Here is a 25,806-nt window from a genome sequence, read left to right on the forward strand (position 1 = left end):
TGACGAGTTTTTGCGAGTGTGTATTTAGCTACTAGCCACGGTCGTCGCTTTCGCTCGTCTTTGCAGCCCGAGCAGCTAATACCAATCACTCGCGAGGGCTCACTTCCCACCCGCGTGTCTAATCGAGGGCGTAAGATGAAGAAGAAAAGAAAAATTAATCCATAATCTGTATCCCAGTGTCCCGCTAGCACTAACGGGCAGCTGACTGCTCACGAGTAGTTTGCCTCGTGAGCGGGCTATGCAGAAAGACGCTACGATGCTGTGTGTTCGCGAGTGTGTAAGTAGCAGAATGTCTGCACACATTCTTGCATAAAAAATACGGGTCTAATTATTTTCAAAAAGCAAAAACTACAGAGTTCGATAAATTTGTAATTTTACGTCTTCTGACATGCACATAAATGGAACATCGCAAATCATGCAAAATCACATGTTATTTCACTTAAAGGCTTGTTTATTACGTTTGGCTTGATGTAAAAACATATCTTTAAAAACGTTTTAGGCCATTCACGCTTTATTTAATGGAAAACATATTGGATTTCTAGATAGTACTAGAGCTTGGCAATGTTTTTGCTTTTAATGGTTTAATGGTTTAGCTTCACCGAAACTGATCAGACTCGCAGAATTGACTGGTAAATTATATGGTCAATTTACAGATATGAAAATTGTCAGATCTACAAAGACAAAGATGACCACACCACTACCACTTCCAAAGAGGATTGACGGATAGGAATATTCCCCACCTTCAAGGTAAGGTTCAAAGTTGGTAAGGACTTCATGGAATTTGAGAGAGGAAACGAAATGGAGTCAGAGAACAAAACGCTGAACACCCGGTTTGTCGCGATTCCTGAACGTCACAAAAACATGTTAGTTGCTATCTCCGTGATGAGACAGGCTGATCTGACCAAAATGATGTTCAAAGCCTGTTCCTGGATGTCAACGAGAACAGGAAGGAGCCATCCAACGTCGCAATGTTCACCGAGAAGAAAGAGACTCGGGCGTACTTCGAATGTGGTACAAGGTAAGCCACACTAAGGTGAACTGCTATCGGTTGCTGAACAAGGGAGGAGCAGCACAAAGAAATTAAAATTCCAGGACAAAAATATTTGCGGTTAAATGGTATGTATCAACTCAATGCGGTCTTCGGCAACTTTTTGAAGACGGTTTAACCTAAAATCAGTTATATTAATTAATTAATCATTAATTAATGCACAAAAATCAAAACAATCTTCAGCAAAAATATTCCTCTTTTGTGTGCAAAATGTTGTCTAGAACAGCGCTGTCTGTTGAAACAAATATGTTTCAAGAAGTAATGTGATTTGAGGGGTCGTTTATAAACAAAGGTCTATTGCTGAAAATGGGTAAAGCGTAGAAGTTTGATATCTTCAGAAAAAGTACTTGAAATTGGTTTATTTTTAATATTTTGAAACCAAAAAGGTGTAAAAAGATTTTTTCAAAAAGTTATTACTTGAATTGTTGTATAAGTAACGTCTAAATATTGGACGACCCCTTCAAAAGATGCATCAATTTTTCATTCAAAAAGTTGCCGAACACCATGGCCAGTCTCTCAATTCAGAACTCTACAAATACCTTAAACACGTTTCAGCAGGATTCAGACATGAGAAACTGAGCATGGCTTTGTTTCTGCCTCTGGCCGGGACTATTTCTACAGAGACTACAGATTACAGAGGCGCCGAGACACTCAAAAACCGCTAAATTTTGAGCGAAAGCGGAGAGTTACTTTTATTTATGATCGTACTCTCCGTGTTGTTTAAAAATTTAGCGGATTTTGAGTGTCTCTGCGCCCCTGTAATCTGTAGTCTCTATAGACTATTTCCCAGCAGATCTCAAGCCTTCCAACACCAAGGGGATTCTTGCTCGGGACCGGTGTCAACCACTAAGAAGATCTCCCTGGATTCTGGTGTTAGTGATCATATGGTTAGAGGTGATTCGGTTATCGAAGACTGTCGTGCTGTGAATCCAGTTACGGTTTTTACCCATTATGACCCAGCGTATGATATATCATACCTCGTCTTCGAAACCTGTTTACTGCTGAATTTCAATAGTTAGCATTGTTAATATATCACTACAAGAGAGATAAGACATCAATCTGATGTGTGTGTGATATAATTTGTCAGTTTTTGTCATTTCATCTGTATTTTCAACAGTGCAAAGTTGTGACAAATGGCGGAAAAAAAGTTGAAAAAATGGCGAAAAAATTTTTGTCTCCAAAACGCATGAAAAAAGTCTACATTTAGCGACGAAACATTACCTGACATGTAAATTAGTATTTATAAAATAAAAAAACTATCTTTAAATAAAAAACTTTGTAATTTGTTTGTTTGAAACTGAGCCTATAAAATATTTAACCTGCGATATTTTGGCCTTGAAAGCATTCCAAATGACGATTTTGCGTTTCCCGACACATTCGAGCCATAATATAATAGATTACAGAGTTTCACTTCATTTGGTCCAAATTTAGGTATACCCGGGTCATAATGGGTTAACAGCAAATGATGGATAAGTGTTGGTTGGAAAGAAAAGATTAGTAGGTAGTGAAATTGAAAAGTGTGATTGTAAAATCTGGAAAATAATAGAAGTATGAATTATACGCACATCCCTGGCACGAACGTCATTCTCATACATTTTTCTTGAAGCCGTTTGAGCCAGGCTTGCTGGCTCGGTTTTGACAGCATCTGTAAGAATTACGCAATCATAGGGTTTTATGGTTCAGAAAATACGTTGCATGCAGGATGTAGATAATGAACGATGTTCGTTTTTTTGTGCTATCGGCAACATAAGATAGGAAAAATTCTGACTTTTTATAGTCTTATTTTTTACGATAAACAAAAAAAGGGTAACAACACGCTGCTTTCGTCATACTGCGCAGCATTGAATACAAGCGTTGTCTCGTTTAAATTTTGTTTCAAAATTTGTTGTCTACCTCTATTACCACCACTATCGGAGGCGGCTTCAGCTGACAACTGTCGTGACAGGGATCTGATTATACGCTGTGCTTTTGATTCCAAGTTTACAATAAAATCTCCTATCCGTTTCCAAACTTGTGTCCGCTGGTAAATGTGTGTCTTTCGATGATCGCGATGTTACGATTTCCAAGAGATCTGGGGAAATAATTGTTTCTGGAAAGAAAGTCGTTCTCGATTTGATAGTTGATATGGATGATGGTAATGATGATATTGTTTTGGTAAAATTGACAGTCCGCTCGAAGTTTGACACAAAAGATTAAGGATACATTCCACGCACTTGTACACCAAGAAATCGGTATTAAAACTGCATATTTCAACTTTTATTTACTGGATATGAACCAGTGATTATTGAACTACCAAGAAAACGTAGCTCTCAACATAATCAACATGCAGAACGTTTAATAATTAGCACATTGAAGTGTACACATATAAAAACATGGTAGAAAAACTACAAGGTAAACAGCCCTAAGGGTTGTACGAAAGGGTGACGTAGGCCTATGTTAACATTATATTGTAATATTTAGATAACATGTTTTACTTGATGAAGTATTCTTTTATGTCAGATTATTAGAGCTAGAACTACTACAGACAGTATTTCTGGCATGTGTATGTTCATAAGTATCTATCACCTCCAGCTTGGCTCATTAAAACAGTGAGCGGATGCGCTACGGAAACCGCTCGTAAGGTTCAGATCTTTGTTCGTTTCTTGTTGGTGATTGAATTAGCCAAAATTCCGTTCCAGAAGGCATATAATTATCATGACATTCGGGCTCCTAGTAAATGTTTCAAGATAAATGTGAATATCATCCATCAATCCATCAGCCTTGGTTGCCTTCAGAATCAAGTAATAATTGAAGATAAAATTGAATTTTCTTTCAGCTGAAAATATCTCTTATAGCTATAGCTACAGCTTAGTAATTTGAAGGGAAGGCCACAAAAGTAGCATATATTTAGCGTTTTAGGTACGATAAACTAAACATTTTTACAAGAAAGTTAATTTGCAATTATAAATACGAATTGCAGATTACGAAAAATTTTATTTAACCTTTATTTAATTTGTTGGTGGTCCTTAAAAGAGCCATTGGTTACAAATAACACCAACACCAAAGCAAGTTCAGCGCAAATACCGGTTGTCTTTCCCTTTTGACATGAATGGCAACCAGAGGGGTGATGTGGGTGTCAAACTACATACATTGTCCATGTCCCACCCATTGGTTTTGGTACTTTTGGTTCTGGTAGGGTAACCAACGTATTTTGGACCCCCTCAGCAACTGTACATAATTTGGACACTTACAGCAAAATCAAATGCAAGTGTCCAAATTATGTACAGCTGCTGATGGGGTCCAAAATAGGTTGGTTACCCTACCTACTTACTGATTAATTCATCTTAAAACAACTGAAACTAATCAGAAATCATTTAAGCACAGCCTATTAGCCTATTTTACTATTACTAGCTGTTATTTTCGATATGAAGGCTACTTCAGAGTTGTCGCCATCCATGGATATTTTGTCTGCCAAATTTTGACAATTTCACACCCCTGCACAGTGGTCCAAACAGCGAAATACGTGATCGTTTGATATCGCGCCGAAACATGAAGTTTTTCGCATATAGTGTCTTTAGGAACATTTCTTGGTATAATAAGCCCCTTCTTGTGAGACAAACCTTTGGGTGATTAATTCCCTTAAAAGTGAGATACGAAATTTATTTTCTCGTACATTCGAGATACAGGTTTGGTACTTTCAGCAAAGTTGTAGTAAATATCAATACAAACCACTTTGTAAAAGACACCATACTTGTATCTTTTCATGGAGATTGTCTGTGAAGCGTTATTCGTGGACAAACCCTTCAAAACAGTTTTTAAACCCTGGCTTATTCTGGTCAACTTTTATGTATTCATAGTGTTCTAGAAAGTTATTTAACTTGCTAAAATCAACGTTTTTGTAGAACATTATTATACGCAATTTTCTGCAGTTTCGGAGATTTTGAGCATTTTTGATGAAAAATAGTACTAATTTGAGCCTCAATATTTCCCAAGGTGGCAAATGGTGGCAGACCAAACAACTCCTACTTAAAAGAACAACAAAAAACCTTTAAAAGCAAGTGTCAATTGTCTGTATCCGTTTGTATCCTCAAAAGTTATAGTCGTTTTAAAAATCCATCTCAGTCATGTTTATAGAACAATTAAAATGTACTTCGGATGCAATAAACGCCATTTTGTTTACGTTGACAATCTCTTTCTAACAAGTTGAGTTACCAGCAATTTTTTCGCCTATTTACGAGTCGAAAATGAATGTAGATTTAAAATTATTTGCCGCAATTAATAAGAGCAAGACTTCCAAATAACTAACTTAAATCTAGTTTGTTCAATACCTTCGATTGGTGTCTTTTCAAAAGATTATACTCATAATGGGCTGGTACCGAATGGCCGAAACACAAATGGTCGAATCACGAATGGCTGGAATCCAAATGGCCGAATTTCAACAACAGTCACAGAAGGCCGAATTTTCTCGGAATGACTAAATAACTATTTAATTAGAAAACATGAATTAACAAGCAGTTAACAATTAACTTTACTCAAACCAAAAATAAAATAAGCAACACATCTTTTTGTTGTACTTTTAAGTACGAGTTGTTTGATCTGCCACCATTTGCCACCTTGGGAAATATTTAAGCTCAAAAGAGTACTATTTTTCATCAAAAAAGCTCAAAATCTCCGAAACTTCAGAAAATCACGTATAACAATGTTCTACAAAAACATTGATTCTAGCAAGACAAACAACTTTCTAGAACACTATGAACACATAAAATTTGACCAGAATAAGTCAGGGCTTAGAAACTGTTTTAAAGAGTTTGTCCACGAATAACGCTTCATAGATAATTTCCATGAAGAGATACAAGTATGGTGTCTTTTACAAAGTTGTTTGCATTAATATTTACTACAACTTTGCTGAAAGTACCAAACCTGTATCTTGAATGTACGAGAAAATAAATTTCGTATCTCACTTTTAAGGGAATTAATCACCCAAAGATTTCTCTTACAAGAAGGGGCTTATTATACCAAGAAATGTTCCTAAAGAAACTATATGCGAAAAACTTCACGTTTTGGCGCAATATCACACGATCACGTATTTCGCTGTTTGGACCACTGTGCCCTGATGTCTACAGGCACGTAGGTTATCGGCATCGATTCATTGTATCCTACACCGAAAAGCTTTTACTAGCAGCCATCATTGCAGTCTGCTACCGCTTGTCATTCGTACTCACCGCTAGCCTTCCATGTTAACAAAATTTGACCTTGTTTTTACATACATTTCCTTATTAAGCATGTGAAAGATTATTATAATTATGTTACTATAAAGTTGCTGGGCATTTTATTTTTCCAACGACATATTAACAGTTATGTTCCGTTTAGTAGTATAAAAGTTATATGCATTTGAAATCTTTCATTCAAACGTTACACTTCTATTTTCATTTTAACAAAGTGTTACCCTACCCAGTATAGTAAACAAAGACGTAGTCCTACGTCAAAAACGGTATTTCTGCGATGGTGTCCCGTTACGAAATGTAACTTGTTATACTTGAATAACAATCCAAATCAAAAAGTAAATACTACGTTAGAAAGTACATGTAACAGACGTGATTAATAACCTAGTCACAAAAGTATTGACGTAGGACTACGTCTTTGTTTACTATCTGGGACTGGGTAGAACTTTGTGAAAACGAAAATAGAAGTGTAACGTTTGAATGAAAGATTTCAAATGCCAATAACTACTAAACTACTGAATGGAACTGAACAATTTATATGTCGTTGGATAGATAAAATCACCAGCAATTTTATGGAGGGGATAAGAGAGGAATTTTATGGAGGGCGTAAGAGGGGGGGGCTCCTACACAAATGAAACACAAATTTCCTCATAACTCGAGAACAAATCAAGCAAAAGGAACCAAATTTGGCATGTGGGGATCTTAGAAACAGAAATTTGGCAGGAATTGCTATTGTGTACTGAGACCCATCCGTCTTTTAATAAGGGGGGGAATCTCTTATACAAATGAAGCACAAATTTCCTCAGAACTCGAGAACAAATTAAGCAAATGGAACCAAATTTGGCACGTGATGGTTTTTGGAGGCATGAATTTATTTTATGATGGTTTTATACCTCTCACCCCTGTAGTAGGAGGATAAGGACTTTCATACAAATAAAGCAGAGTTTTGTGCGTATGAGCAATATTTTCTGCTATGTAACAAACGGTAAGCTGTGAAAGTAAACTAGTAAAACCTTCTTGGAGCAAAAGACAGTGAATCAACGCGGCTAACTTATGTGCCTGTTACCATTTATGTCAAAACAGAAAGACATTCAAATGGCACGTCATATTATAGCAAATAAATATTAGCGATGAACATGCTTTGGCTTTAATGTTATTTGTAACCAATGACCCTTTTAAAGGCCACAAGCGAGTTAAAGTAAGATTATTGAAACATTATTATTATTATTATTTATTTAATATATCCATCTGACAAAGTCTCAATGAATTTATAGTCACATGTAAGGTCCACAATTAAAAATTATATCAAATCAGTGTTCCACAGTCGCTCAAACATATCAAGCTACACATAATCATATTTGATACAATAATGTAAACCTTATTAAACTTTAATTTCGATCTTTGAGCCATTCTATAATATTTGCTATAAATCTACAAAACGAATTTGCTCAAATGAACTTATGATATGATCGATTATGATTAAGGAGACAGTGCTAATTATACCCTGATGGAATAAAGACATAGTTGTAAGAATCGGTGCGTTTTATTTCGGTAGATTCGAACGTCTTTCGGGGAGTTTGGCTTACAATAATATGTCGGCTGGTCATTCATTACTATTGCAACCTTTATGATGCACACAAATGACTTATGAACCCCCGTCCACGTACTTTCAATGCCACCATTACGTTTAATGAAGAATTTAATCTGAATATTTCGCTCATTTAAAAACATATGCCAGAAATGCAGTTTACATTAGTCTTTGATCTAATGATCTGATATAGTCCTACGTCACCCTATCGTACAACCCTTAGGGCTGTATACCTTGTAGTTTTTTCTATGATGTACTAAGACTCCTTCCTTTTCTAAGAGGGGAGGGGGGCTCCCACACAAATGAAATACAAATTTCCTCATAAATCTAGAACTAATCAAGCAAATGGAACCAAATTTGGCATGTGGGGGTTTTTGGAGGCAAGAATTTTTTCTATAGTGTACTAAGACCTCTTCCCCTTCTAAGAAGGGGGGGGGGGCTTCTATACAAATGAAACACAAATTTTCTCATAACTCGAGAACTAATTAAGCAAATGGAACCAAATTTGGCATGCGGGGGTTTTTGGAGGCAGAATTTTTTCTATGGTGAATTAGGACCTTTGCCTTCTTTAAGAAGGGGGGATCCCATACAAATGAAATTTCCTCATAACTCGAGTACTAGTAAAACCTTCTTGGAGCAAAAGACGGTGAATCAACGCCGTTAACTTCCGTGCTTGTTGCCATTCATGTCAAAAGAGAAGGACATTCGAATGGCACGTCATACATCGCGTGCTTGGCTTTAATGTTATTTGTAACCAATGGCCCTTTCAAAGGCCACAAGCGAGTTAAAGTAAGATTATTGAAACATGTCAATCATATTTAATACAATAATCTGTGGGCTAGCCATTCATTACTATTTCAACCTTTATGATGTACACAAGTGATTTTTAAAAGAAATCTTCTATGTCTCAATGTTTCCAGGCGTTGTACTTCTGAACCCCCGTCCACGTATTTTCAAAGCCAGCATTGCATTCAATGAAGAATTTTGCTTTCTAAATTTCTGAATATTTCGCTAAATATGCCAGAAATGCAGTTTACATTAGTCTTTGATCTAATGATCTGATATAGTCCAACGTCACCCATTCGTACAACGCTTAGAGCTGTATACCATGTAGTTTTTTTTTGCTAGCGGGAGCAAAATGAATTTTTACAACTACTGTCAAATTTGACATAAAATCGAGCAGCAAGCCTGGCTCTTGGCTTCAAGAAAAATGTATGAGAATGACGTTCTTGCCAGGGATGTGAGGTAAGCACGCTAGAACACTGCATTAAGAAAGGAATCAAACAAAACCATTTTTCAATAAATTTCTGATGTACCAGTAACGGTGGAAATTCGAACCATTTCATTATTTTGGTGCCCCAACGTAAGATATTCCTCAGTATCCCAAAATAATTCCTCGGGATCCTCGGGATATTCATTGCTCGAAGTGCCGGTCAAAACTCAACGTCGCCGTAACTCGAAACAGGCAGTGTAATTCGCCGGAAACCTGGTCACTAATCTACAAGCATTCATTCTTCTGAGCTTAATCGAAGTTCAATGTCATGAAGTAATTTCTATTTTTAACCAATGTTTTCATGCTCTAGTATCACAGTAAATCCTAATCAAAATTCAAGCAAGAGCGAACATCGTAAGACAGTGTACAGTGTACAAGACCGTTATTTATTTTTCCCCATTTTCCACAAAGCCAAAGATTTACCTAACAAAGACCAGTAAATACCTAATTTATATCAGGTCATTGTTCTTCGGAATAATAATATTCGATTAGCGTATAATATTCGAATGATGAATTCTCGGCGGTTGGAGTTTGTTCATTTTTGCTTCTGTTTTATCAGTTTACACCAATTTATTTTGGTTCGAAACGAAAGCTCCCGAATGGACAGGCATTTTTTTGACGCACTGGAATATTAAACGAATGCAAATGCGCCGAAACGGTACTCGAAGTTTACCGTACCGTAACATTCGAAGGAATCACCTCTCTGCGAAATGATGGAATGATGATGGTCAAATATTTGCTGGAAAAGCAGTTTTTTCCCTCTCCAAATGTAGCATGATTAGCGTTGCTGCTGGTTCTGCGTCATCGTCGTCATCATCACCATCATCATCAGTATTATCATTATCGTCAGCATCGCAGCGAGCGGCATCGGTCGGTCCGAGTATATTGGCGGAAACTGGGCACTCGTTATTAATATTAATGCTCGAGATGTCAGCCGGCTTGCGATTACGAGAACAGCCGTAGTCGGCAGGTTTTTCGAAAGTTATGCCACAGGTCATGACCCAGGATTTGCGAAATGAAATCGCGTTAGTGAAAGCATTATTACGGTCCACGGTAGCAATTAACTTGGGTAAACGACTTGTTAATGCCGTGTCGTAGGGTTCAGGGTCAGGGCACGGGCAAGGTATTGCTCGTGTGTGAATCAAGTTAAATTCATCAAATAGCGAAGAAAGTTGACAAGTTGGTTATAGAACAGCTCTAGTGCTTAGCAAGTTTATTTTCAGTTTTCGAACAACTATACATGATTTGATTAAAAACATTGCTGTCAACGTCAAAGTTCCATTTGGTGATGTGATTTCGGTCCAAAGCACGTACTAACTATACCGAAGCAGTAAAATCGGTCTTCTTCATAGAAACTAAATCTCGGTGCCTGGCACTTTTCATCATTTTTTAGCTTTCCACATACCCCACCCACCCCACCTGCTGCTTCGTGGCACTGCTCCTGCTGCTAAGGCAGGTACCGTGAAGAACAAACTTTATTTCGAAATCCGGTTCCGCCATTGAGCGGTTTCCTGCCAACTAGCTCGATACGGTTAAGCTGATAAACACTTTGCCGGTGCAGCTGGTGCCAATGCAGCTTTCTGTCAGTCGGTTGCCAGGTTCCATAATTGGACCCGGTGGCTGAGTAGGTACCGAGGCGAGCGTCAAAACCGCACTTTCTAGTACATGGCAAAGCTCAACTGTTCAATTTGCGGATGGGAAATCAATTACCGGGCAATGAAATAAAAGTGGTTTTCTACCCGCAGAGCAGCGCACAGCCATGGAGAATTTTACTGCCAATTGAGGGTTGGCTGGCCGGTGCTTGTGGGCCGGCCCGAACGGGGGTCTTTCCATGGTGGGATTCGAGACTCGCCGTGAAAAACCGTGCTGCTGCGAACACACAGCCGTGAACCGTGTGAATTAAATTAACACCTAGTTGACAGCTTTCAGACATCAGCAGCAGCGACCCTTTTCGGGCAGGTTCATCACTAACTGCCGAAGAAGTTTGACAAAAAGGTTTAATTAGAAACTAATTACAACTAGGGAAGATTTGATTTAAAAGTTTGACTCCGGAACTCAATCTGTCGGTATGCTAGAAGTGTGTGCAGGGGTGTGGGCGGAAGCAGGAAATGAAAATGTGATGATTTTGATTCATTGGTTTTGCATACTGAAGCTCCCATTAGAGGGGATCCGGTCGATAGACGCGGCCCGTCACGTAGACTTTTAATGGATAGTACAAACATCCTCTTACATATTAATCTTGCCTCCGCCGACCGGTAAGATCCAGAATTATGATCAAAGTCACTCTTTCCACTCCTTACCAGCCATTAGTTCATCAGTTTTATGATGTTCCGGTTTCGAATTACTGGTGCATACAAAAACCGGCCGGTTCGGTTGGAGTATGGCAGGCAGTACCTACTACTCAGGAAACTTTACATCATAGCCATTGACTGCTACGTGTTCATCGTGCACAACCAGCACCCGCTCCGCTCAAGAAGTATGTAGCTGTCTGCAGCTCATTCTGAAGTGAATAAATCAACTCCGGGTCCAGTAATAAAACCCTGGCGGTATTCAAGGAGTTGCAGTTGCTGCAAACACGAACAGAGACGTACTCGGTGAGGAGAGACCATATCGATCGCTTGTTAATATTCTAGATTCGCCAATTTTTCCAAGGGGACTGGAAAAACTTAGCTGAAACTGCTAGATCCTGATTTGAACAGACTAGCAACATAAATGTTTATAATGTGCATACTTTGAGAAATAGGTTTACTGACGGCAAAATTACACATTGTCAATCGAAATGCTACGTTCAAAATTAAGCGCCGGGAGATTTTTGCTGCGGCAAGACATCCATTGCCAAGCACGAAGTACCGGAGCACTTCGTTGTCATAAGACAGACAGAAATAACTGGTGGTTTCCTCGTGAACCACTATTCATTGACCAGACTCGTTATGCTCTAAAACCTATAAAAAATTCAAAATTTATCGAGAAAAAAATAATCAGACTAAATCTATTTTAAGTCTTGACTGTTTAACCAACTGAATACGACTGGCTGTGCTCAGCAGTCAGGTCTATAATCGCGGACGGAATCTAGACGACACCGATAATTGCCGACACGATGACGCACCTAACTGTTCATACCGTTCGTTGCAACAGCAGTGCAATGTATCACGCGAGGCCTGTTCTGATGCTGGGTTAAGCGATATTCTGTACCAGGGGCATTCAACCCCCATAGTCAAGTCGGCTTCAACCTGGACGAACCTTTGAGCACGTTGGGTCTCCTTGTACCTGATGGCGGTGGTGTTCATGAAGAGAACAGATTTCACTGCACAGTCGTCCGCCGCAGATTGTCGACTTTCGCCAGGCGTGCGATGAGAATCTCACCAAGTACTCCGCCAAAAATAGTCCGCAACACCTTTTGCTCAGATACGACCAGTCAGTCACGTATGCATGTCTTCCGTAAGCAAAGCTGCAGTCTCAAGTTGCACGTCAGCTTCGTGCGGCAGCGTTTGCTCCTTGATCGAAACGTCTTGCGGAGCGAAAAATTGATCCCAGTTCCAGCTTGAATGAGTCGTTGAATCTCCTTGCTCGTATTATTGTTGGGGGTGACCAAAAGAAAAGTCTTGGGCTTAAACATGTTTCTAAGACTTGACCCTTTTTTATCGACAGACTTTGCAGCCGGCTGTTAGAGTACAGGACAGTTATGGGGCTAGTGCAATAATCCTTCTGACACCTTCTGGCAACACCACCTAGCCGAGATTCGACCATCCGACGACTGTTTTGTTAGACTAGCATTGTATTTCGCAGCTAACTGGGCGGTTTGGCGGTGACTTGAGTTCATATATTTGAACACTTCAATTACTTCCACTTCATCGCCGTCAATAGTCGGTGTCTGTGAATGATGACCATTTTTGACCATTGTGCAATCCTTCTAGCCTCCGTTTTTAGTCTGGCGTAGATTTCCTCCGCCGACGCTAAGATTCTAGCAATGATGTCGAAGTCACCTGCTATCGCTAGGAGATGGCTACTTTTACCGAAGAGCATTCTTCTCGTTTCGATACCCGCTCACCGAAGGAAACCTCCAAAGAGGATGTTAAATAACGTACTAGACAATACAGCTACAACTTGCTGCAGCCCTCTGCACGATTCGAATGGATTCCAGGCCCAGCTAGCATCAACTCGTAATTCAATGTACGAAAATTATCGTAAATATCTCTTAACGAATTCGGAATTTTAACTACCCAGTAAACCATTTGGTTTATATATCTCGATTCTGAGATATACGAAATCATATCTGAACGAAAAAGTTGTATTTCATGCCATATAAGAACATATATGTACCAAAGTGGAGGCAATATACGTACGAAAATTCTGACAATTGTTTGTAATTCTGTCTTGCATTTTATACAGCGCTTTTTATAACACGCAATTTAATACTCCTGAATATATGATTAAGATATAACTCAATATTGCAGTCATCTATACTGCTTTATAATTCACAGTCATGAGTTGTATATGAGGACACGCATAACTGCAAAACAACTTAATGTTCACCTTGTTTTGACATACTCTAATCATTATACAATTCCAACGCAAAATTGACATGAAAACGATTTACTGTGAACTTTCTTTTACGATCTTGTGCTATCTGGGTAACGCTTGATGAAGGGCGCCAAAGTTGTTTTTCAATCGTATATAATGATGATAACTGACATACATACGATTTTCACCACAGAATTGTAAAGCATTATGGAGCGAGTCGCGCTCAATAGGATATTATCGTATATAAATACTTATATAGTCGGAACGTCTATAATTATGCCCAATCATGCATATCGCCTACAAAATAGCACGGATATGCCTGTTTTACGCATCAAATACGACTTATTAGCACGCATATCTGTAATACTGATTTTTATCTTTTATATACACCTGGAAATGCTAGCTGGAAGCTGTCCAATAACACGCATATAGCACATCATTCATACTCGGGAATTCTCGACAATATGAATGAAACCAAACGTAAATTATTCGTACATTTTGAACTGCCGACAACGACAAATTACAGTTAACTTGAACATTGTTCCGAAGTTTTAATTAATTACTTTCAGTCAGGTTTTGGTTGATTTTGAAAAGCAAGCAGTTTAAAAAACTAAACTTTAAGATCTAAAATATCAGTCAACTGTACGAAAATTGACTGACAGGTTAGTCGAATACTGTTAGTCGAAGCACTGCAATTCATGACTGAATTCTTTTGGAAGGTAGAAAACTGAGAAAGACAAACACTGTCAGCAATTCAGTAGTCACCCAACTAGCATTTTTACAGTATTTAAAAGTTAAAAATCAGCATAACGTACATATATATATGCTAATAAATTGTATTTGATGCGCAAAATTAGCATATCCAAGGTATTTTGGAGGTGATATACGTGATGAGGAATAAACATACGCGTTTCATCGATATAGGTAATTATATACGATAATATCCGATTAAGCCCGACCCGCTCCGTACTGCTATACGATTCTGTGGTGAATATCGTATGTGCGTCAGCTATTATCATTATATACGACTGAAAATCAACTCGGGCGGACTTTAATAAGCTTTAATTACGATTCCGAATTGGTATAGAGTTATTTACGATAATTTTTGGTTATTGATGTGGTGCTAGCTGGGCATGCCCATGGACTCCTGATTTCCTGATTTATTATCAAAACGTTGGCGGAATAAGCAGTACCCTAGCCGAGTACCAGTCAGCCCTCGGCGACGCCTACGCTTTCACTGAAACGTGGTTGAACGAGAATACGTTGACGAACCAGCTGTTCAATGACTCCTACTCCGTATATTGACAGGACCGGTCGTCTTTAAATAGTTTCAAACGCACAGGAGGTGGTGTATTGTTAGCTGTTCGTTCATCTTTCAAGTCTCGTACGGTTAATCCTCCAGATTGCTCAGCGGTTGAACAATTATGGGTCGCAATTACTACTGCTGACGGAACACTCTATCTATGCGTGGTATATATTCCTCCTGATCGAGTAAACGATGAAACTCTAATTGAAAAACATGTTAATTCACTCAACTGGATTGTTTCGCAACTGGGGCCCCGAGATAAAATTATCATTTTTGGTGATTTTAATTTAAGCGCGATTACTTGGCAGTGTAACCCTTACGGATCTTTCTTTCCGGTCACGTCTCTGTCCTCTATTGGAATAGCACCGCGAAAACTGCTCGATGCATATTGCACCGCTGGACTCAAACAGATGAGTGGAATTGTAAACGAAAATCATCGCACGCTTGATCTATGTTTCGCTGCCGATGAATTATGCGCACACTGTTTGGTTATGGAGGCTCCGTCACCGCTCGTAAAGCTTTGTAGGCATCATCCTCCTTTGCTTACGCATTTAAAGTTTAGCCCACAACTACGCTTTCGGGACACTTCTGAAAGCCTGTCGTACGATTTCGCTATGGCAAATTTCCACGGCATGAACGATTTTTTTACACTTGTTGATTGGGACGAGGCCTTTCGCGATCATGACGCCAATCTCGCAGCATCAACTATCTCTAGCATTATCCTTTATGCTATCGACCAGTTTGTACCCGTAAAAACTAAACGTGTATCACCTAACCAGCCTGGACAAACCGCGATCTGAAGCATCTTAAAACGGTGAAACGTACTGCCCTTAGACAACACAGTAAGCATCGCACTGAAGCCACGAAGACAAGATATTTAGAAGCAAATGCTAATTATAAACTACTTAATGATCGCTTGCAGGGATGGCACCTCCTCAGAAGAAAAAAAGAGAAGAGAAAAATTCAAACTGTGCTCAGTCTTCAACGCGATTTATTCTGCTCCGTTTCATTTTAACTGTGCTCTTTCTTGCTGAACGCAGTTGTATGAGCAACCGCACACTGTGCTACTCATTGAGGAGAATGTTAATACACTTTGAATACGTTGATGCGAAGCGCTGACGTATGACAACTACGGGTAGTTTTAACATGGGTAGTGTGTTGAGAAAAAACGACGATTGTCAGTAGCGGTCATTGCCATCAGAAAAATATTAATCCATTAATGCAGTTGAATCATGATTCTTACATTTAGTATATTCAGTTGAGTTTGGCTGCCCGTGAACGCAACTGCATCATATGGTTAGGCATGTCACAACGGCAACAGTGCGAAAAATGTTATTTAGATATGGCAACATTTGAATTCCCATACATTTGCTTCTTGACGCGCACCAACAGGAAAGTCCCATTATAAACAAAGGCAATTCTCCGCTAAGATTCAAAATTTAACGACTTTTGATTGTCTTGACGCCTCTGAGTCTATAGTTGCTGTAGGCGCACCGGTTGTTTTGTTTTCACGTTTACTGCTGTAGCTACCGAGAGGACCGGGAGCAAAATCGAAAGTTGCTCATTTAAAGAGCGCATTAAGAAGTTTTTCTGCGCGTCAGTTTTTCTCATTGTGTTTAGTCTGTTTCTCATTGTGTGGATTTATTTCTCATTTCTGAAAGCAGTTCTGCTCATTGTGTTAAACAAAAAAAGTTGCACTTTTTGCACAATGAGTGAGGAAATAACAAGCCTGATCGCTTGTATAACGCGTACCAGAACAATCTGCAACGCCGCCTCAAGGCAAACCCCAGAAGCTGGCGCCACGTGAATGAACAACGGAAAGAATCAGGGTTGCCTTCTATGATGTCCAATGGTTTATTCGAAGCCGACTCCACTGCTGACATCGCAGACTTGTTTCGTTCTCATTTTAGTAATGTGTTCACAAATGAACGTCTCGAACCGCAGGATGTAATTGTCGCTACCGGAAACGTTCCCCGACTTTCTGCACCCGCATTGCCGTTTGTTATCTCCGTTGACATGCTTATATCAGCTGGAAAAGCCTTAAAATCATCTACGGGACACGGCCCTGACGGTATCCTGTCAGTCATTCTGAAACGCTGCATGGAGACACTTGTGACACCTCTTGCAACAGTATTTAACTTATCCTTAGTTACAGGCGTATTCCCAAACTGCTGGAAACAATCGTATGTTTTTCCTGTTTTTAAGAAAGGTTGCAAGCGAATCGTATCGAATTATCGAGGCATTGCTGCGTTAAGTGCCATTTCTAAACTGTTCGAGTTAATTATTCTTCAAGAGCTAGTCCAGAGATACAAACATTACATTTCGCCTGATCAGCACGGATTTATGCCAAAACGATCTACGTCAAGCAACGTAACCTGCTTCACGTCGTTTGTAACACGCCAAATAGAGACTGGCAATCAAGTGGACGCAATATACACAGATTTATCCGCAGCATTTGATACTATGAATCATCAAATAGCGATAGCTAGATTTGATGAATGAACATTTGCTTCTTTGGTTCCAATCTTACCTAAGCGGTCGGAGTATGTCTGTTAAAATAGGTGATCATATTTCATCTCCGTTCTCAGTTTGGTCTAGCGTTCCACAAGGGAGTCATCTTGGGCCTTTTTTATTCTTGTTATATATACGATGTCAATTTCATTTTGAATTGCATGAAACTCTCGTACGCCGACGATTTAAAGCTATACTACACTATAAAACAACCACAAGATGCACTTTTCCTACAAAAACAGCTGGAAGTTTTCGCAGAATGGTGCCAAATGAATCGCATGTCGCTTAACGTATCCAAATGCTCGATAATCTCTTTTGGTCGAAGACAATCACTATTCCACTTTAACTATGCCTTAGAGGGTGTGCAGTTAAAGCGCGAATCAACAGTCAAGGATTTGGGAATCCTAATCGACACTAAACTAACCTTTAAGGATCACGTCGCTTACATCGTGTCAAAAGCCTCTTCGCAGCTGGGCTTTTTATTTCGCTTTGCGAAGAAGTTTAAGGATGTTTACTGCCTGAAAACTCGATATTGCTCGATTGTGCGACCTGTCTTAGAATATGCGTCCATCGCCTAGTCTCCTTATTACCAGAACGAAACTCAACGCATTGAGGCTATTTAGTGAAAATTAATCCGCTTCGCTCTACGTCATCTCAGGTGGACGGCTCCATTAAATCTGCCTAGCTATAAAAGCAGATGCATTAATTTATTAATTATTAATTTGGAACTACTAGAGGAGAGACGAAATGTAGCAAAAGCGTCCTTTATTGATGATCTCTTGCAAGGACACATCGATTGTTCTGCGCTGCTCAGTACCTTGGATATCAGCATACGTCGCCGCAATCTTCGGTCCCATTCGTTCCTCAGCATTGGTCCTGCGAGAACAAATTATGGACTTAACGAACCAATGCGTAGCATGTCTCGTGTATTCAACAAATGTTTTAACGTATTTAATTTTAATGTATCTCGACAAACTAATAAGTGTAGTTTTAAGCGTGTATTATGTTAATTTATGTTGTCTATGCGTGTGTACCTTTATGCATCTATAGTTATATAGCACAATCTGTCATTGGGGTGATTTTTTACCTGTTGACTAAGAAATTAAATAAATAAATAAATATTTCTAGAGCATTTAACGGAGAGCGAAAATGTGGTGCCTAGTAGCATGGGCTCCCATAAAACCCGCCTGATACTGCCCTACGAAATCTCTTGTTATTGGAGATAGACGCCGTAACAAAATTTGGGAGAGTCCCTTAAGACCAATCTAGCCGATCACCCTTTCTCCAGATGGGACAAACCCATCCTACTGAATGCTTAAAATTATCCAGTGAAGTTGCTAGAGGTTCTTTGTTATTTTTGTACAGTTTTGGCGTGAATCGGGTCGCCTTTCTGGCAGTTTTATTATTCTTCAACTGACTGATTTCTCGTCGGATTTTTTGGAGTTTGGAAGCCGGCACGCTGTTATTTATATAACCTTTATATAAGCATGCGACATCTTTCAGTCTTGGCGACCCGGCTCCCAATATAACTTAGTTCAACCTAAGGAATACCTAATAGCCACTTCAATGATCCTCCTTTAAATTTATTTCTACTCTTTCCCCTTTACAGCTCTGAGGATCACAACCAGCATTTTTATATGTATATACAAATTAAAAATCAGCATTACGTACAGATATGCATGCTAATAAATCGTATTTGATGCGCATGACTGGCATATCCGTACTGAGTATTTTGGAGGTGATGAGACATAATTACACGCATTTCATCGATATAAGTATTTATATACAATAATTTTCGATTCAGTGCGACTCGTTCCGTACTGTTATACAATTCTGTACTGAAAGTCGTATGTGTGTCAGTTATTATCATTATATATGATTGAAAATCAACTTGGGCGCACTTTGTTTAGCTTTAGTTACGATTCCGAATTTGTTAAGAGATATGTATGTTAATTTTTGTATATTCACATACGATTTGGTGCTAACTGGGATACTTTAAAACTTGGTTGGTAACTACAAAGTTTACTGAAATGTAAGCGTGCTTATTTTAGATTGAAAAAGAAAATGCTGCAATTAATGTTTGTGGGATATTGATTTATCAAACACAAGGTGATTGTGAAATCCGGAATAGCACAACTATAGAAATGATCGTCTTCCAGCTGCGCCTAAAGCAGTGTACACCACAACTAGTGCATTAACTGCACTAATTAGTATTTCGTATCAACTATCAATTAGGTATTTTACTATTCAAGTATTTAGAAAAAGTAATAAATTCTCCCGCACCACTATTACTAACCGTTATCGCACGAAGCTACAAGTCACTGACGTTTCTTTCGTTGAGTGAGTTTACAATTCGCTTCGTCCGGGCAAGGCTTAGGCTGAAGATTGTTTTCGTAAGACTTCGACCGAGGGATCGTAACACACCTCGTCAGGTTCCCGGCTTATCTGTTCATCGTCATCTAGTAGTGCAAACTTCGTCGCGAAACGCTCGTAAACGCCGGACATCGTTTGCACCACTGCAGACCTTACCTGACTGTCCTTGCTGTTGTTGAACGCGATTATATACCTGGATCTACCACTATGGCAATATCGTTCACCACTAATGGCTTTACCAGAGGCGAATGCCAAATAGGCAGTCTCTTTAAAAAAAAAAATGGCTTTACCGTGTTGCCAGAGGCGATTGGTCTCGACTTGTGACATACACCATGATCGCCGCACTACCACTGCGTTGTCAACACTGTTGCCTGCACTTACTTTTGAGGTCGGTTTGAGGCCGCTCGAAGTACCCAGAAGGATATGATTTGGTGTAAGAACTGGAGCCTCTGGATCTTTTACGGGGACTTGAGTCGGACAAGAATTTACGATGTTATCCATCCCTGCCCGCATACTGCGGAGTGATTCGTTGGTTGGGTTCCGCACTGGTTTCATATCCATTAAATTTTTCTAAACAGTCTGGATGAGCGTCTCCCAGGTCCCGCCCATGTGCGCTAAAGCTGAAGGAAGGAATACTTACTCTATATCTGGGCTTACGATTTTGCCGATAATTTTTGCTCGGTCCATCGCTTGAAGCACCGCACAGTGGTTTTTTTTCTTGCAAAAAGGTCCTTTATCTCAATATCTCCAAATGCCGCTGGGCTATATTCAATCTTTCGATGTCAAATGAAATGCTCACGGAACGCGTCTGTTTCTAGCAGTTTAGCCAAATGAAGGAAAATTTACCAAATTTTTCTAAGAGCGCACTCTTACAGATGTATTGATCTATAACTCTGGAATCCGCTGCAAAAAAGCAAAGCCTTGGGTTTAGATGTCTTTGTAAGACTTGACCCTTCTTTATCGACAAACTTCACAGCCGGCTGTTAGAGTACAGGACAGTTACGGGGCTAGTGCAACAATCCTACTGACTCTATCTAGTAGCACCGCCCAGCCGAGATTCGAACATACGACGACTGGCTTGTTAGACCAGCATCGTACCTCGAAGCTAACTGGATGGCAAGGAGCCACAAGAAAGTTAACTTCATGTGGATTTCGACTCCAGGTTATTTAATTGTGACAAAATTAATAATTTTTATAGGTATCGCAAAATTAGGGTGGCCTTATCTTTATTATACCTTTTGATTAAAATTACAAGGAACAAACAACTAATTTACTTTTGGTAAAAAAAATTAAATTTATCCCAGTTAAATCCAGAGATGTTCACTTTTTCTGATTAACATGGATCAAACTAGGGTGAAATGCTGTTTATTCGACCAAAACAACAGGAAACATCCCTGTGTCGTAAACGAATACCCCGATCCTGAATTCCAGGTTCCAGCGGAATTTAAAGTCCATAGTCCCTTAGGCTCTTCTGCACTCGAGAGGACGCCGACCCGGAAACGAGTCTGCTTGAGCTTGTTGGAAAAGAAAAACAGTTTCCTGTCAAATCTCGTTCGCTGGAAGGGACCCATCGGTCCGTTTCAAATTATTGATAACGTAGTGGAGAGTATGACAGACTCACAGCACCCGTCGGGCACGGGTACGGGTCCGAATACCCGACAATCTTTAGTGTTAAATGAGGTCAATAGATACCCGACCCGACCCGTACCCGGTTTCAAAACCAAAAATTAAGAACCCGTGCCCGACCCGAACCCGCAAATTATTGTTTTTCAATACCCGAACCCGACCCGTACCCGGCGGGTACGGGTACGGGAGCGGGTTTCGGGTAAATTTTCCGCTACCCGACCATCTCTAACTTCGACACTTTAGCCTGATACAAAAATGTATGAGCTGTGAATAATATATCATCAAAGAGATTAAAGCCATCAGCTTCACGTCGCCAACGTAGAAGTGCGTATATTCGAAAGTCTTTTGAGTACTATCAGAACGTGAGAGGTTTGCTGGTAACAATCACTCGTGAGTATGACCTATTTTTCGTCACAAAAATGTAACATTGGGCTAACATCAGCTTCATTAAAATTTCGTCTGTCTATGCATTGTTCTATTGTGATCGTAACACAATGACCGGCAATTAATTGCAGTTAATATCTATCTGGAATATGAATTTTCATTTCTCTTGCAAACCTCGATGAACTTAAAAATATTCGTAGTCCCTGGCCCATTTCAAATCACGGACTTGTGTGACTATTTATTTCAGATAAACATTTGAAATGGGTCTCATCTATCATTCACTGGTACGGCTCCAAAAATATTCAGCAAAGCTACTGAAGTAAATCGCCATCAAAAACCAGTTAAAACACATGGCACTGTTCCTGTAAAAATCCCTGCCTACATACCAGCCGCCTGTTGCAATTGAATAGCCATGCACTCGGACCCCTCCCCGGCCCTGGTTTAGGTCCGTACATTCAATAGACCATTCGAAGTCATCCTTTCTTACACCACCGTGTACGAACGCTACCTCGCCGTACAGTCCATCCACTGCACTGCACTGGCTCGAAGTGCCTCAATATTCTGCAGTATCGTGCAGTACCGCGATAGCAGCGCTCCCTACGTGGCGAAACGACGCTAGGCTCCACCGCCACTGCCGCCGAAGCCATCATCATCGCTCATTGAATTTTTCATACATAAATAATCGTCGCTCGTTTGTTCTGCCAACAAATCTGGCTCTCGGCACCCGGCTTGCATCGTCCGAAAATATTGCACACCAAATGGGGGGGCAAATGGGGCGAAAAAGCTCCCGTACCACTTTCTTTCAGCACCGAGCGACGCCAAAAATTTGGCGAGTTTTCTGCGTTGATCTTTCGTTGCTTCAATAAATAAATTACCTTTTCATTTCACTGCGTTCTTTTGTTCCGAAGAATTGCTTCCGCACGCTTACCTGAACAATGCCAACCGGGCTGATTATGGATGCGCATAATTTTTCACGGTTCTTCTAGCAAAGAAGAGCAGAGCGCGTGTTTGTGGAATTCAATTCCAATGGGTCTACGGGGGGCGGCGCGGCCTTCAGTAAACAACATATATCACGAAAATGCTTCATCTTCGGAAGTTCGTACTTCACTTTGTGCCAAGGTTAACGCAGGAAATCATGTCCAGGAACGCATGAGCCAAGTCTGCTGCCTCGCTGGCCTGTCTGTTGTCGATATGAGCAATGATGGATCGTGAAGGACAGTGAAGTAAACGCAGCGCAGCGTCCCATGGCGAATGATGTGTGCCTCGGTTAACCTGCCGAGCGTTGTTTATTAGTACAGCCGAAGGACATGCCAAGACTATCAATCAATCAATTCAAGCATCGTCGAATCGGTCGTTCGGCAGCTGATATTACGTGCATTATTCAAATCACGGTGCCCTGCCGGGCCGGAGTGTCTGTCTAAAAATTTATCATAACGGCGACGTCGAACAGTCGAAGAGAATCGAAAAAAACCAGTAGTAAAACAATGATGATGGCGGAGATTCGTCCTTCGGGAATTCGCATGTGAATGTTTGACTTTTTGGTTTAACGACTTTTCGATTGTTTGATTTTTAAATTCTTGATTGCTTTAGTTCGGCTCCGATTTCGCTCAAATCAAGGAAGCAGAGAGGGAAGAAATCAAACATAAGTCCTACAACATTTTGCATTTCTGCGCCTTCGGTACACTTAAAGTATTGCCCCTACTGAGAAGTGCCCCACGGTGTTCTTCACCTTCATTCAACCAGACGAAGAGACTGATCCAAAGGAAGTTGAAATTTCAAACACGCCAGCCAGCGTCTGATTCAGCGGAAAACTTATTTCTTTATATACTTTTTTTTCCTTTTTTTGTTTTGACTTTTACCAACGAGAGTAAATTTCCCGAAACTTGAATCCCCATCTCTGCTCTGTCTGCTTCTGCAATTCGTGTTATGGTACTTGCTAGACTGACAGGTTAAACTTCTAGTTGAAACAAAGCATAAAAAATGTTTGGTTTAAGATGAAGCAGAAAAGGATTCTAATGACCGCGATTATTGCTAATGATCTAGAGTTTTTTTTTTTGCTTTTATTTATTACACCAATTAGCAATAACATCTTTTCGTGTAAAACGTTTAATGATGGTACCATCCGTTGTTGAGCTTTGTGGGGAAATAAATATGCGGGTGATGGTTTTAGTTGCAATTATTCTTTACTAGCTATTATCGAGTTATTCTAAAGGCAACCTTAATGTATATATCAAACTAAATTGAATCGTTTCTAGCATCAGTATGACTAACTATAAAATTAACTAACCAACATAACAATAAAAAAGGAGGTCTCCAGTTTTGACCAAATCTGCCGAATGCATTGAACTGAATGTCCTGTTCATGAAGGCCGATCTCGAAAAAACTAACCAGCTTTGTGCACGTACAAAGAGTGAGTCAAGCCGTCAAAATTATTTGAATCAAAAGTGCCGCCTCGGTCTTCGGGAAGAATTCCAGAAAGATCCAAATTCAGATCCAGATCCAGATCCAGATCCAGATCCAGATCCAGATCCAGATCCAGATCCAGATCCAGATCCAGATCCAGATCCAGATCCAGATCCAGATCCAGATCCAGATCCAGATCCAGATCCAGATCCAGATCCAGATCCAGATCCAGATCCAGATCCAGATCCAGATCCAGATCCAGATCCAGATCCAGATCCAGATCCAGATCCAGATCCAGATCCAGATCCAGATCCAGATCCAGATCCAGATCCAGATCCAGATCCAGATCCAGATCCAGATCCAGATCCAGATCCAGATCCAGATCCAGATCCAGATCCAGATCCAGATCCAGATCCAGATCCAGATCCAGATCCAGATCCAGATCCAGATCCAGATCCAGATCCAGATCCAGATCCAGATCCAGATCCAGATCCAGATCCAGATCCAGATCCAGATCCAGATCCAGATCCAGATCCAGATCCAGATCCAGATCCAGATCCAGATCCAGATCCAGATCCAGATCCAGATCCAGATCCAGATCCAGATCCAGATCCAGATCCAGATCCAGATCCAGATCCAGATCCAGATCCAGATCCAGATCCAGATCCAGATCCAGATCCAGATCCAGATCCAGATCCAGATCCAGATCCAGATCCAGATCCAGATCCAGATCCAGATCCAGATCCAGATCCAGATCCAGATCCAGATCCAGATCCAGATCCAGATCCAGATCCAGATCCAGATCCAGATCCAGATCCAGATCCAGATCCAGATCCAGATCCAGATCCAGATCCAGATCCAGATCCAGATCCAGATCCAGATCCAGATCCAGATCCAGATCCAGATCCAGATCCAGATCCAGATCCAGATCCAGATCCAGATCCAGATCCAGATCCAGATCCAGATCCAGATCCAGATCCAGATCCAGATCCAGATCCAGATCCAGATCCAGATCCAGATCCAGATCCAGATCCAGATCCAGATCCAGATCCAGATCCAGATCCAGATCCAGATCCAGATCCAGATCCAGATCCAGATCCAGATCCAGATCCAGATCCAGATCCAGATCCAGATCCAGATCCAGATCCAGATCCAGATCCAGATCCAGATCCAGATCCAGATCCAGATCCAGATCCAGATCCAGATCCAGATCCAGATCCAGATCCAGATCCAGATCCAGATCCAGATCCAGATCCAGATCCAGATCCAGATCCAGATCCAGATCCAGATCCAGATCCAGATCCAGATCCAGATCCAGATCCAGATCCAGATCCAGATCCAGATCCAGATCCAGATCCAGATCCAGATCCAGATCCAGATCCAGATCCAGATCCAGATCCAGATCCAGATCCAGATCCAGATCCAGATCCAGATCCAGATCCAGATCCAGATCCAGATCCAGATCCAGATCCAGATCCAGATCCAGATCCAGATCCAGATCCAGATCCAGATCCAGATCCAGATCCAGATCCAGATCCAGATCCAGATCCAGATCCAGATCCAGATCCAGAT

General features: G+C 40.4%; 1 protein-coding gene across 1 annotated transcript; it reads left to right on the forward strand.

Moving 5' to 3' along the window:
* Positions 1-968: 968 nt before the first annotated feature.
* LOC128739546 (serine/arginine-rich splicing factor 4-like) lies at positions 969-25,454 on the forward strand (the record flags this gene model as incomplete). Its single annotated transcript, XM_053835040.1, has 3 exons — positions 969-1,018; positions 1,842-2,009; positions 24,299-25,454. Coding segments are annotated over exons 1-3 (1,374 nt in total), but the record flags the coding sequence as incomplete, so codon positions are not given.
* Between the last annotated feature and the right edge of the window lie 352 nt (positions 25,455-25,806).

Source organism: Sabethes cyaneus, chromosome 3 (genome assembly GCF_943734655.1).
Source record: "Sabethes cyaneus chromosome 3, idSabCyanKW18_F2, whole genome shotgun sequence".
NCBI lineage: Eukaryota > Metazoa > Arthropoda > Insecta > Diptera > Culicidae > Sabethes > Sabethes cyaneus.